The sequence below is a fragment of the Gopherus flavomarginatus genome, chromosome 9 (assembly GCF_025201925.1).
Source record: "Gopherus flavomarginatus isolate rGopFla2 chromosome 9, rGopFla2.mat.asm, whole genome shotgun sequence".
Lineage (NCBI taxonomy): Eukaryota > Metazoa > Chordata > Testudines > Testudinidae > Gopherus > Gopherus flavomarginatus.
The window spans coordinates 37,448,137-37,463,234 of record NC_066625.1 but is presented as its reverse complement, the minus strand read 5'-3'; the positions used below and the strand labels follow the sequence as shown (position 1 = coordinate 37,463,234).

The 15,098-nt window shown below is 50.4% G+C and overlaps 1 protein-coding gene across 10 annotated transcripts in view; it reads right to left on the bottom strand.

Annotated features, from left to right (window-relative positions):
* The window catches only part of LOC127058304 (ankyrin repeat and fibronectin type-III domain-containing protein 1-like), a 698,608-nt gene that overhangs the window by 139,318 nt on the left and 544,192 nt on the right, over positions 1-15,098 (bottom strand). For all 10 annotated transcript variants that reach the window (XM_050968088.1, XM_050968089.1, XM_050968080.1 and 7 more), the window contains exon 5: positions 81-121. In XM_050968088.1, the coding sequence (XP_050824045.1) occupies positions 81-121 (41 nt within the window). The remainder of the gene's footprint in view (positions 1-80; positions 122-15,098) is intronic.

Sequence of the window (15,098 nt, the reverse complement as noted above, 5' to 3'; positions counted from 1 at the left end):
TCAATAATATGTTGTAATCGTGAATTTCCACTCAGGTGCACACACACACACACTCTCAAACAGAGACCACTGGCACTTACTTTGGTTGGAAAAAGTCCTTCTTGTCCGCTGACCCAAGGCTCTGAAAGACAAAAACAGACACATTTCTTTAAGCCCCTTTCATTCACCTGCCTGCCAGGAAGACCTATCCCATGCACAGAGAACAACTGAAAGCATTCGTGTGTGCACGTAGGAATGGGAATGGCACATGGAGCCTTTCACCCCCAGGGCCTGGGTTCAAATCCAACTTCCACCACAAGCCATTGAAAATCATGGATGCCTAATGGCTGCTCAGTGGCCTGTGTGAAGTGAATGGGCGGCAGGAGTCACCACTGGCAGCTGCACTCACTGCCTCCTCTGCAGGGAATCTCAATGGAGACCAAGGACTGAATAGGTCATGCAGACACAACGATCCTCTCACTCCTAGAGGTCAGGTTACAAGCACTCTGCGGGGACAGCTTGCACTGCCATTGCCTCAGTAGTACCAGCCCTGCAGATAAACAGGAGGCTGTGATGCCCCGGCTGGAGTGGTAACATTTCTCAGGACATTCAATGAGCATGTTGTGCAGAAGGGTGGGAGGGATTCACAAGCTCTGTATTCAGAGAAGCCGAAATGCCACCAGGCCCAAGGTTCATAGATGCAGTTTGACTCACTGTGCATCCTAATCTCCCTTGGCCCCTATCTGGCCGCCTCACCCTGCACCTGAACACATCATGAACTGGTTACTGGATTGTACCCCCTGAGGCAAGGAAGTGCTATTGTCCCCAGGCTACAGAAGGGGAAGTATGGCACAGATTAAGTGATTGACTTGCCCAAGGTTACACAGCATGTCTGAACTGAACTTGGGTCTCCCAAGTCCCAGTCTCAACCACTCAGTACTTCACACTAGATGAACTGTGTAGAACTCCAAGCATGCATCCACAACTGCCAGTAGAAGAGATGATCTGACATACAGAGAGATTCCCATGTGCTATTGTTTTCCAAGTGTATATGGTTTACTGTGGTTTCACCAACAACACCATTTATTAAAAGTTTCACAAAATCCCAAACCACCTGCTCTGAGACAGTCTAAGAACTTTAGTTTCCAAAGCAGGTCCTGCCCTGTCGCAGTCTTTCAGAAGGAAAACACCACAGGCTGAATTTCCAAAGGGGCTTGGATTTTCTGCACTGGCAAAGGCAGTGTGTTTTGGCATGCATTCAGCTAGCTTCTGTGAATTCCTATTTGCATGTGGGAGAGAGGGTATGAGAGTGTGTGGGAGAGAGGGTGTGCGTGGCAGGTGTGCAAGTGTGTGAGAGAAAGGGAAAGTGTGGAGGTGCAAGTGAGAAGAGGTGTGATTATGTGTACGGTGAGTCTGTACACACTGTACATGTCCATAGATCAGCGGATCTTTCCTGGCTACCCCAGCAGCTGATTTGGGGGGAAATACATGCAGACACATCATTCTCGGCCCTTAGAGAAAGGAGCCATTGACATGTCACTCAAGTCCCAGGCAGGTGAGGAGAGCCCCACATCTAGCTCTCCTCTGCTCTGGGACACATTCCTGACAGGGCAAAACCTCAGGGCTGCAAATTAAATGGGGGCAAGCGCTTGCCCTGTGTGAGAGATCTGAATGGAGAGGGGCACACTTAGCAAAAACCAAACCTCAAGGACTTCTGGGCAGTGGCCGTGGCCAGACAAGGTGCTGCCAGCAGCACTTCCACCAGCAAACGGCCATGGAAGGGAGGGGAGAGGGGAACCAGCAGAGCCATGCCTAGCAAGCAGATTTTCAGCAGCTGCAGGTATCCCACTCATGCTGTGCTCGGGCAAGGGAGAGATAGCAAGACAGACAGACAGGCAGACCAAACCTTAGCTTCAGCAAGCCCCGCCCATCGTCCCAGTGCTAAGAACCCTCTCCTCCTCTTTGTACTGGCTCATTGCTGCTCTTGCTGCTTGTTTTCTTATTGTCCAACTCCCTCCTCTCCCCTTTCAATCTTTCTCCTCGCAGAGTTGAAGATGAGGATGGTTTAGCAGGGAGAATACAGCCACCTGCTCCGGGCCGGCAGTGGAGTAGGAGAGGATGTGTGTGCATGCGAGGAGTAGGCTTGAACTCTGAAGCTGGTGTTGTATTTTTACACTATGGTTGCCAGGCAATAGCTAAGGCTAACTCCAAAACAGTGAGAAGCAACTAGTCAGAATACTAATCAATGGAGCAGTAATCACCGCCCCCACTGCATTCACAACACCAGCCTCCTCACCTCAATGGGTCCCGCTGGTTGTTTGCACTATTTGTTTGAAAAGCAAGTGGCTACACTGCCTCTATATTGAGAATTTCTAAGCCTTTCAGTGCCTGTCCAAGCACATTGGGTAGGAAGCAATATGCACTCAGCCCCATATAGGTAGGATGTGCTACTGCCCTATTTCCAGCAGACTTTCACTCAAAGCTTATAGACTCACAGAAGATTAGGATTGGAAGAGACCTCAGGAGGTCATCTAGTGCATTCCCCTGCTCAAAGCAGGATGAATACTAACTAAATCATCCTACCCAGGGTTTTGTCAATCCGGTTCTTAAAAACTTCTAAGGATGCAGATTTCACCACCTCCCTAGGTAACCCATCCCAGTGCTTCACCACCCTCCTAGTGAAATAGTGTTTCCTAATATCCAACCTAGAACCCCTCCCCCCCAGCGCCACTGCAACTTGAGATCTTTGCTCCTTGTTCTGTCATCTGCCACCACTGAGAACAGCCTAACTCCATCCTCTTTCGAACCTCCTTTCAGGTAGTTGAAGGCTGCTATCAAATCCCCCGTCACTCTTGTCTTCTGCAGACTAAACAAGCCCAGTTCCCTCAGCCTCTTCTCACAAGTCATGTGCTCCAGCCCCCTGATCATTTTTGTTGCCCTCCGCTGGACTCTCTCCAATTTGTCCACATTCTTTCTGTAGTGGGGGGCCCAAAATGGGACACATTACTCCAGATGTGGTCTCTTTTAGCCCAAGCCTCCAATTTGTCTAGTTCACTCTGGACTATAATCTTAGGGGAGAGGTAGATATGCTGGAGATTAGGGATAGAGTCCAGAGTGAACTTCCTGAGGGTGCAATCCATCCCATTGTCCAGATCTTTAATAAAAATATTGAACAAAACTGGCCCCAGGACCGACCCATGGGGCACTCCGCTTGATATCAGCTACCAACTAGACATCGAGCTGTTGATCACTACCTGAGGAACCCAACAATTTAGCCAGCTTTCTGTCTACCTTATAGTCCATTCATCCAATTCATACCTTTTTAACTTGCTGGCAAGAATACCATGGGGGACTATATCAAAAGCTTTGCTGAAATCCAGCTATATCACGTCCATTGCTTTCCCCATATTCACAGAGCCAGTTATCTCATCACAGCAGGCAATCAGGTTGGTCAGGCATGACTTGCCTTTGGTGAATCCATGTTGACTGTTCCTGATCACCTTCCTCTCCTCCAAGTGCTTCAAAATGGTTTCCTTGAGGACCTGCTCCACAATTTTTCCTGGGACTGAGATGAAGCTGACTGATCTGTAGTTTCCTGGGTTCTCCTTCTTCCCTTTTTAAAAGATGGGCACTATATTTGCCTTTTTCCAGTTGTCCGGGACCTCCCCCGATCACCATGAGTTTACAAAGATAATGGACAATGGCTCTACAATCACATCAGCCAATTCCCTCAGCACCTTCGGATGCATTAGATCTGGAACCATGGACTTGTGCATGTCCAGCTTTTCTAAATAGTCCTTAACCTGTTCTTTTACCACTGAGAGCTACTCACCTCCTCCCCATACTGTGTTGCCTAGGACAGCAGTGTGGGAGCTGACCTTGTCTGTGAAGACTGACGCAAAAAAAGCATTGAGTACTTCAGCTTTTTCCAAATCCTCTGTCCCATTCAGTATGGGTCCTACACTTCCCCTGACCTTCTTCTTGTTGCTAACATACCTGTAGAAATCCCTTGTTACACTTCACATTCCTTGCTAGCTTCAACTCTAGTTATGTTTTGGCCTTCCTGTTTACACCCCTGCATGCTTGAGCAATATTTTTATACTCCTCCTTAGTCATCTGTCCAAGTTTCAACTTCTTGTAAGCTTCCTTTTTATGTTTAAGGTCACCAAAGATTTCACTGTTAAGTCAAGCTGGTCGGCTGCCATGTTTGCTGTTCTTTCTGCACATCGGGATGGTTTGTTCCTGCGACCTCAATAAGGCTTCTTTCAAATACAGCCAGGCTTTCTTGGACTCCTTTCCATCTCATATTAGCCTCCCAGGAGATCCTGCCCATCAGATCCCTAAGGGAGTTGAAGTTTGCTTTTCTGACGTCCAGGGTCCGTATTTTGCTACCCTCCTTTCTTCCTTTTGTCAGAATCCTAAACTCAACCATCTCATGGACAGTGCTGCCCAGGTTTCCACACACTTCTACTTCCCCTACGAATTCTTCCCTGTTTGTGCGGCAGGTCAAGACGAGAAAGGCCCGAGGTTGGTTCCTCCAATAGTTGCACCAAGAAATTGTCCCCAACACTATCCAAAAACTTCCTGGATTGTCTGTGCACTTCTGTATTGCTCTCCCAGCAGATGTCAGGGTGACTGAAGTCCCCCCATTAGAACCAGGGCATGTGTTCTGGAAACTTCAGATAATTGTTTGAAGAAAGCCTCGTCTACCTCATCCTCCTGGTCCGGTGGTCTATAGCACATGCCCACCACAACATCACGCTTGTTGTTCTTGGTTCTAAACTTAACCCAAAGACTGTCAACAGGCTTTTCTCCAGTTTCATACGGGAGCTCTGAGCAATCATACCGCTCTCTTACATACAGTGCAACTCCTCCACCTTTCCTTCCCTGCCTGTCCTTCCTGAACAGTTTATACCCATCCATGACTGTGTTCCAGTCATGTGAATTACCCCACCAAGTCTCTGTTATTCCAATCACATCATAGTTGTTCTACTGTGCCGGAACTTCCACTTCTTCCTGTTCGTCTTCTCTGGCTTCTTGCATTCGTGTACAGGCACCTAAGATAACTAGCTGATTGCCCTACTTTCTCAGTTTGAATCAGGAGGCCTCCCCCCTTGCACCCTCCTCCTTGTGTTTCCTCCAGGTATCCCACTTCCCCACTCACCATCCGTCAGCGAAACTACTTTAAAGCCCTCCTCATGAGGTTAGCAAACCTGCCTGCAAAGATGCTCTTTCCTCTCTTCATTAGGTGGTTCCCAACACTTCCTAGCAATCCTTCTTCCCAGAACAACATCCCATGGTCGAAGAATCCAAAGTCCTCTCTCCGACACTACCTGCGTAACCATGCATTTACCTCCACACTTTGAAGGTCCCTACCTGGGCCTTTTCCTTCAATAGCGAAGATGGACAAGAACATGACTTGCACCTCAAACTCCTTTATCCTTCTTCCCAGAGCCACACAGTCTTCAGTGACCTGCTCAAGATCATTCTTGGCAGTATCATTGGTAACCACATGGAGAAGTTGGAAGGGGTAGTGGTCCGAGGGCTTGTTCAGTCTCAGCAGACACTCTGTCACATCCTGAATTCTAGCTCCTGGCAAGCAGCACACTTTGAGTCTCTCGGTTTGGTTGGCAGATGGATGACTCTGTCCTCCTTAGGGAGGAGTCCCCGACCACCACCACCTGTCTCCTCCTTTTGGGAGTGGTGGTACCCTCATCTCTAGGACAATGCATCTCATGCCTTCTGGTCAATGGGGTCTCCTTCTGATCTGTTCCCTCAGATGGCTCTTCAAAATCATTCTCTGCAGTAGTACCTGTGCAGAGAGCCTGAAAACGGTTTCTTACCTCTATCTGCATAGGGGATAGATGGGTTCTCCTCATTCTTGTTTGGTGATGAACCAGCACAATGTTCATCTGCAATCAGTTTGAAATCTCCTCTTGGAGATGTGCATGTTACCACTCTGCTCTCAGGGAGGCCTCTCCCCACTTTGCATATGTTCGGAAAGCACCTGATTCCAAACCCATTGCTATGGTGATGAGCACCCTAGAAATACCTAGCAATAAGTCATTCTTCTGGTGCAGTGACGTCAGACAGAAAGTATGAGCCAGTCACATGAGGCAGCTCCCAGTAATTGCTCTGGAACCATAAATGGAAAGACAAAGAATGCATAACTACCCGGTCGTCCATTCTGGGGCAGTGTGGGAGGTGGGGTTGCTTTGCAATGCCCCCTTCAGGGCCATGCATGGCACTGAGGCGCTCCCTGCCTGAGTCTGCCTTGAAACAAAGAGGAAATAAAACAACCTTCAAATGCAACAGCTTAGCTGTAGCATGTAGGGCCAGGCCCTGGCTTCTGGCTTAGTCTTGAGGCACTGTCCCAGTCTCACCCAGCTCTGCCCCTAAGCAAACACAGGCAAGCCTCTGTTCTTGATTGGTCAGTATGTCCTCCTGCCCTGTGGGAGGACCATCTTTTTGGTTGCCCAGGTTGTGTGGATTTTCCTTGGGTGGCGAATGTCAGGGCACTGATGCTTCCAGCAGAGGTTGTTAATTACCCACTGATAGAAAAGTAGTCACATATAAGCAAATACCCCAGCTAACCAATACTGGAAGAATATAACATGTGTGACAGAGGTTAGTCACACTGCTTAGTGCACAGCTGGAAGGTGCTCAGCACCTACGGTGACAAGAGCACCTACACTGAACATTACAGTACAATACCGCTGCGACCCGGGCAACCAAAGCAGCAGCAGCCCAAAGCCCAAGCAGTCTGTGCACTGTATAGGTAAACTGGATTACCTGAAATCAGCCCTTAGTGCTGGGAGCACATCTTACTGTCCATTCTTAAGCCTTCTAATGGGGAACTTGGTTTTTACCAGTCTTCATTTGTAACTTCATTTTACTAATCAGCACCCTGCAGAACTCATTCTCTTTCTCAACAGCCTTCCCCATCAACTTTCACTTGCAAATCCTGTTCTTCGCTCAAAACGGCCTTCTCCTAGCAAGCCCGCTTCACTTCCCAGTGGTTATCACTGGGAGATGGCCTCATCCAAAAGCACTCCCACCTTACCCAACATCAGCCCCAGTCACATCCCACTTCAACGGCTACATGGTCTTCAGCCAGGGATCGCACCCCCTTGCAGTAAGAGAAAGACTTTCAGAGTGAGCACCAAGTTTTTGCTTGTCCACAGCATCTCCATGAAAGACTCCCATTACTTCTTCAAATGACCGTATCATAGGGACATCACAATACCTCTAGAAGGCACTTTTTGAAATGCTTAATCCACAATAAGGGGCTCAATCCAATTCCCAGCAAAGTCATAGAATCATAGACTTTAAGCTAAGAAGGGACTGTTATGATCATCTAGTCTGACCTCCTGCACAATTCAGGCCACAGAATCTCACCCACCCACTCCTGTATCAAACCTATGTCTGAGCCACTGAAGTCCTCAAATCACGGTTTAAAGACTTCAAGGTGCAGAGAACCTCCCAGGAAGTGACCGGTGCCCCACATTGCAGAGGAAGGCTAAAAACCCCCAAGGCTTCTGCCAATCTGCCCTGGAGGAAAATTCCTTCCCGACCCCAAATATGGCGATCAGCTAAACTCTGAGCATGTGGGCAAGACTCATCAGCCAGACACCCAGGAAAGAATTCTCTGTAGTAACTCAGATCCCACCCCATCTAACATCGCATCACAAGCCCTTGGGCATATTTATCGCTAGTAGTCAAAGACAAATTAATTATACCATCCCTGTCATAAACAGATAGTTAAGGGTTAATGTCTCTTTTACCTGTAAAGGGTTAAGAAGCTCAGTAAACCTGGCTTACATCTGACCAGAGGACCAATACGGGGACAAGATACTTTCAAATCTTGGTGGAGGGAAGTCTTTTGTTTGTGCTCTTTGTGTTGTTGTTGTTCGCTCTTGGGACTAAGAGGGACCAGACGTCCATCCAGGCTCTCCAAATCTTTCTGAATCAGTCTCTCATGTTTCAAACTTCTAAGTAATTAGCCAGGCAAGGCATGTTAGTCTTATTTTTGTTTCCTCAACTTATAAATGTTTCTTTTTGTTGGAAGGATTCTATCTCTGTTTGCTGTAACTTTGAACCTAAGGCTGGGGGGCGGGGGCCCTCTGGTCTATAGGAATCTGATTACCCTGTAAAGCATTTTCCATCCTGATTTTACAGAGATAATTTTTACCTTTTCTTTCTTTAATTAAAAGCTTTCTTTTTAAGAACCTGATTGATTTTTTCTTGTTTTAAGGTCCAAGGGGATTGGATCTGGACTCACCAGGGATTGGTGGGGGAAAGGAGGGGGGATAGTTAATTTCCCTTTGTGTTAAGATCCAAGGGGATTGGATCTGGACTCAACAGGGATTGGTGGGGGGAAAGGAGGGGGATGGTAAATTTCTCCTTGTTTTAAGATCCAAAGGGTTTGGATCTGTGTTCACCAGGGAATTGGTCAAGTCCCTCAAGGCAACCCAGGGAGGGGATGAAGTTTTGGGGGAACAGAGAGTGCCCCAGACACTGGAATTCTGGGTGGTGGCAGTATACCAGAGCTAAGCTAGTAATTGGGCTTAGAAGTGTCCATGCAGGTCCCCACATCTGTACCCTAAAGTTCAGAGTGGGGAAAGAAACCTTGACAATCCCCATCAATGGGGAGACTCTTATTGACTTTACTGGGAATAAGACTGGGCCCTACCAGTCCAGCTGTCTTTTAGGTAACAGAGACTCACTACCAATTCTTTGGAATAGCAGCTAGTCCTAATATATTAATAATAGTAACAACAACAGTAACAGTACTATCACCTATACAGCACTTTCACTCTTTCAAAATGCTGCACGCATGCTAGCTCAATACATTTCTTGTAGAAGACAGCTATATCCGAAAGAGCTACTTCACCCAGTTATAGGAAACTGGGAATTCCTGACCTCTTGAGTGTGTCTCATCTCTCCTTCAAAGGGAGGTGTTTTTACTGAAATGAAGATTCATGGGTCCCATTTCTGCCTGATTTAAAATCCATCTTCACCAAGAAAAATAAGGATAAAGAAGTTCTGAAAAACAAGGAAAAAGGCGTACCTTGTAAATTTAGTTACTGATTGTACCTACTGGGTTTCTGGGAACTGGGTGGGCAGAAGCCTGCCCACTGCTAACAGATTGCCCCCAAAGCCTAAAGGGAGGATCTACAGGACCTCAGAACCCAACTGATTTCAGGGGACAGGAGTGCGGTCAGAAGGTCATAAGAAGGGAACCTGATGGGGACACCGAGCAGAGAACCCCGGACAGCGCCCACTGCTCCTCGAAGGTGACAAGGCAGCCAGTAGACGCCGCACAGAGGAACTCTGCCCGGATACGTGAACAGACTAAGGATTGGAAACAAGCCCCACAGTCACAGGAGTCCCCATCGGCCAACCTCCTCTCCCTGATTGTGGTGGGGTGGACACCCACTCCTGCCCTGAAGGACATAACACAGCCAGGAACAGGGTTGTGGCAGGGAAAAGCTAAGCTGATTGGGGAAGTAGCCACAGCTGGGCCATGCCCCAATCAGGCCCAGCTGGTCCCTATAAAAGGCTGAGCCAGAGGCCTAGGGACAGTCTCTCTCTGCATTCAGAGAGAGAAGGGCCTGGCTGCAGGGAGCTGGAGATAGGGTACCTGCATGGAGCAGGGCTGGGGAAAGGCAGAGGAGCTGGGGAGCTCCAGCCTGGAAAGTCCCAGGCTGCGGCCTAGCAGAAGCCAACAAGAACTGGGGGTTGCAGAGGGCGGCCCAGGAGTAGGCAGAGGCAGCAGGCCCAAACCTAACCTTGCCAGTGATGAGTAGGCTGATACTGCAGTCTGCCCCAGGGCGTAGGGACTAGATGATGACTGGCAGTAGCCTGATACTGAGGCAAGGTGGGGGTAGTGGGTTGGGGGTTCCCCTGGGAGGGGGAGACCCAGAACCATGTGGTATTGCCAGGGGGCAGCACTCCAGTTAAAGGGGCATCGGGATCCAGGGAGGGACACAGAGGCCAGAGGACAGGTGGATCACTGGCCTGCAGGGTGCTCCTGGCTGGCAGTGAGCTAATTCCCAGAAGTCACCAGCAGGAGGCACTGCAGAGGTGAGTCCGCACGTATACATGGATAGAAACTAAGTAAAGGAATATTTGCAAAAGCAGGAATATCTACACATCAGTGAGTCCAGATGACTTACACCTCAGGGTGTTAAGGGAATCAGTTAACATTAGCTTATGTGGCAAAGTACCTGTCTCTCCTTTGCTAGCTCAGTCCTTCTCAGCCTTGGAGACACAGGCTTGGGCAAAGCAAAAGCCCTTCACAGTCGCGCAGGGTCTGGCTGATCCCTTCTCAGTCAGGCCCTTGTTCTGTTGTCCTCTCCTTCTGGGGAGAGTCCAATCTGCCTTGCAAGAAAAGTTTTAGAGTTCAGCTGCCCCTACTCGCTGGCAGCTACTCTACTTCTCTCCTCCCCCCTGCTTCCCTGCCAGGGAGGGTTTAAAAAGGTCTCCAGCTATTGGGGCCAGCTGAAACTAATTAGCTCCCTGGTAACCCCTGTTCCAGCTGAACCTTATTCCTCCATGGTGAAGCCTTCTGGGACTAATTACTACTCCTCTCTTGGTAGCTAAGTGTCCTGAGTTTGCCACATATCTCCCCCCCCCCCCCCGCTCAACACTACGGGGTTGGGCTACTTGGGTTGGAAAGCAGTGCACCCTCGACAGGCCAAACGCATTGCCATGTTGGGCTCCCGACCTGTGTCACACCGTGAAGTGGAAGGGTTGAAGCAATAGGAACCATCTCATTACTCTCGCATTTTTGTCCTTGTTTTGGTGCATCCACTGCAACGGGGCATGGTCTGTGACCAGGGTAAACCTCCGTGACAGTAGATAGTAGCGGAGGCTTTCAACGGCCCATTTTACCGCCAAACATTCCTTTTCCACTATGGCGTACTTCCGTTCCCTAGGCAGGAGCTTTCTACTGAGGAAGAGGATGGGGTGTTCGTCATCTCCGACCATTTGTGAAAGCACCGCCCCCAGCCCTACTTCAGAGGCATCTGTTTGCAGGATAAACTCCTCCCTCCAGTCTGGGGCTATCAGTACGGGGTCTGTGCAGAGGGCCGTTCGCAGATCTGCAAAAGCGGCTTCGGCCTCAGCAGACCATTTTACTATATCTGGGCCCCGAGCCCTGGTCAGGTCTGTTAATGGGCATGCCCTGGTGGCGAAGTGGGGAATGAAACGTCTATAGTACCCCACGAGTCCCAGGAATGCTCGGACCTGTTTTTTCCAGAGTGGTCGGGGCCACTTCTGTATGGCGTCTAGCTTGTTGAGTTGGGGCCTCACCACGCCCCTCCCCACAATATATCCAAGGTATTTGGCCTCAGCTAACCCGATCGAACATTTGGAGGGATTTGCAGTCAGTCCGGCCTTTCTCAGGGTATCCAGGACTGCCTCTACCTTTCTTAAGTTCGTCTCCCAGTCGGGGCTATATATGATGATGTCATCAAGATAGGCAGCAGCGTACTCCCCATGGGACCGTAACAGTTTGTCCATCAGCCGCTGGAAGGTAGCGGGGGCCCCATGCAATCCAAAGGGAAGAACAGTGTACTGACATAGTCCTTCTGGGGCTGCAAAGGCCGTCTTCTCCTTGTCGGCTTTAGCCAGGGGGATCTGCCAATAGCCCTTAGTAAGATCAAGGTTAGACATGAAACAGGCTTTTCCCAGTTTGTCCATCAGCTCATCTATCCTGGGTAAAGTGTAGGCATCAAATCGGGACACCTCGTTTAGCTTGCGGAAGTCATTGCAGAACCTCATACTGCCCTCTGGCTTAGGCACTAAAACCACGGGACTGGACCATTGACTATGAGACTCTTCAATGACTCCTAAGGCCAGCATCTTCCTGACCTCTTTTGTAATCTCTTCTCTCTTGGCCTCCGGGATCCGGTATGGCTTGACGTGCACCTTCACTCCAGGTTCTGTGAAGTTGTGATGGTGAACCTCAGTAGTCCTGCCTGGCTTTTCCGAGAACACGTCTTGGTTGCATTTTATCAGGCTGACCACTTTGGATCGTTGTTCTGAGGTCAGCTCCAGGGATATTCCTACCAGGTTGGGCTGATCACCTTAGGGGATGGTGCCCCCAGCGCAGCTACCAGAGCTTCTCTATCTCGCCAAGGTTTCAGCAGATTTATATGGTAGATCTGCTCCTGCTTCCGGCGACCTGGCTGCCGGACCTTATAGTCAACTTCTCCTATGGCTTCGATTACCTCATAGGGCCCCTGCCATCTGGCCAGGAGCTTGCTCTCTGCCGTGGGTATGAGTACCATCACCCGGTCCCCCACCTGGAACTTCCGGGACCGTGCTTGACGATTGTAGTACATCCGTTGCGTCCCTTGGGCCTTCTCCATGTGTTCGCGCACAAGGGGGGTGACTCGGGTTATTTGGTCTTTCATTTGCAGCATATGTTCCACAACGTTTCTCCCTGGGTTCGGCTGTTCTTCCCAGTCTTCTTTAGCCAGGTCCAGTATGCCCCTGGAGTGTCGACCATATAACAGCTCGAAGGGGGAGAATCCAGTGGAAGCCTGAGGAACTTCCCGTATGGCAAACAGTACATAAGGTAGCAGGCCATCCCAGTCTTTTCCGTCGCGGCTAATCACCTTCCGTAACAGGCTCTTCAACGTCCTATTAAAACGTTCAACGAGGCCATCGGTCTGGGGATGGTAGACCGACGTTCTGAGGGTCCGTATGTGGAGCATGGTACAAAAGTCCGTCATCAGTTTAGAAACAAAGGGGGTCCCTTGGTCCATCAGGATCTCCTTAGGTATCCCTACTCTGGAGAATATCTGGACTAACTCTTTGGCTATAGTCTTAGACATGGCATTCCGTAGGGGAATGGCCTCGGGGTATCGGGTGGCATAATGTAGTACTACCAGGATGTATTGATGGCCCCGGGCTGACTTCTCCAATGGCCCCACTATGTCCATAGCTATTCGTTCGAATGGAACCTCAATAATTGGCAGAGGTATCAGAGGGGCCCTTAAGTATGGTCGGGGCCCATGTATTTGGCACTCCGGACAGGAGGAACAATATCGCCAGACAGCCGCATAAATACCAGGCCAAAAAAAACCTCTGTAGAATCCGATTGAGGGTCTTATCCATCCCTAGGTGGGCCCCAAATAGATGACTGTGGGCCAGATCCATTACCGCTTTTTGATGCTTCCGGGGGACCAAGAGTTGTTCGATGACTTGCTCTTGGACGCGGACTACTCTATACAGAAGATCTTTTTTAATCATATAATACGGCCCTGGGCCCTTAGTTCTCCCCTCCACTGGGACCCCATTTACCTCGACTACTTCCTTAAAAATGTTGTGGTATATGGGATCATTGGCCTGATCCTGACCAAAAGTCCCACGTGCAGTCCCTATTGGCCCTATTTCGGGGGGGGGGGGTCTACCTCCGTCTCCCCCTCAGGGACAGCGCCTGGGCAACCCTGTCCAACAATTGGGTTGTAGTTGGCCGACCCCATCCCGCTGTCAGCTGAGTTCCCTCTTTCCCCTGCCAGTGTAGGCGTCAGGTACCATGTCAGGATCCTCGTCCCCCTCCTTTTATCGGCCCTCCATTCCCTCCGAGTCTTCCTGGACTTCCCCGGCAGGAAGAACACATCCTGGCTAAACTCGTGGAAGATGGGGAGAGGGTCCCTGATCTGGGCCACCCTTCGGGTCCCAGGGTCCAAGGGGATTGGATCTGGACTCACCAGGGATTGGTGGGGGAAAGGAGGGGGGATAGTTAATTTCCCTTTGTGTTAAGATCCAAGGGGATTGGATCTGGACTCAACAGGGATTGGTGGGGGGAAAGGAGGGGGATGGGTCCCAGGGTCCTTCTTTCCTTCTCCCTCATCCCCGGGGAGTAGGCCATCAAACCTCGGGAAGTCTCGTCCAATAAGGACAGGGTAAGGGAGTTTCGGGACGACTCCCACTGTCAACTCAGCGGGGTTCCCAAGAACTTCTATGCGTACGGGGACGGTCGGGTAATAGCTGATATCCCCATGTACACAGGATATTCCCGAGCGCTTGGCCTGGGATAGTTGGCCCGGCCTGACCAGCTTCCCTGAGACCAGTGTGACTGCACTTCTCGAGTCTATTAAAGCTGTAGTCTCTATACCATTCAGCTTAACGGGCCTAGTGTACCTATGGGGGACTATCGCAACCCCGACTAGACTTATTAGCTCGCATGGTCCCCCTATATCTCCCAGTTCACACTGCATGGGCTCTCCTAGATTAGGGCATTGGGCAGCAATATGCCCTAATTCACCACAGGCATAACAGCGGTAACCCCCTCAGGGCAGCCCCCTATTTTTCGGGCTGCTGGGATTTATCCCCTGAGCCTTTCTTCCCCAGTCCTCCAGTCTCTCCGGGACTGCCGGCGGCTCTTCCGCCTCCTGCCTCCCCTCCATTTTCCGGCCTGGAGCTGGGGCAAACCGGGGCCTTGGTGCAGAGGCTGGTCTCCGATACTGGCGCCTTCCTCGCTCGGTGGTCTGAGAAAGTTCTTGGGCTGCTAAGTGGCTCTCCACGAGAGCAACTAGATTGTCATAAGAGGAGGGATCATTTTGGCGGACCCACCCCCGTATGTCCGGCGGCAACCCTCTCATGTACCTGTCCAATACCAGGGTTTCTACTACCTTCTCCGGCCCATGGGCCTCGGGGCGGAGCCACTTCCGCGCAAGGTGTATCAAATCAAATAGTGGGACCTCGGTGGTTTGTCCTCCCGGTACTTCCATTCGTGGAAGCGCTGGGCCCTTATGGCTGGTGTCACGCCTGCCCTCGCCAGGATTTCCGCCTTTAGCCGAAGGTAATCCATAGCTGCTTCTGCGGTCATGTCGAAGTAGACTTTCTGGGCCTCCCCACACAGGAATGGAGCCAGCAGACCTGCCCACTGGTCTTGGGGCCAGGCCTCCCACAGTGCCGTCCTCTCGAACGCGAGGAGATATGCCTCTATATCATCATCCGTTGTCATCTTCTGTAAGTAGTTGCTTGCCTGTAGCGGCCGGGTCCCCTGGGCTGCGTGCGTCATCGTGGTCAGGGCCTTCAACTGGTTCACTACCTCGGTCAGGGTGGCTCGATCTTGGGCCTCCTAGCTCATCAGCAGCTGG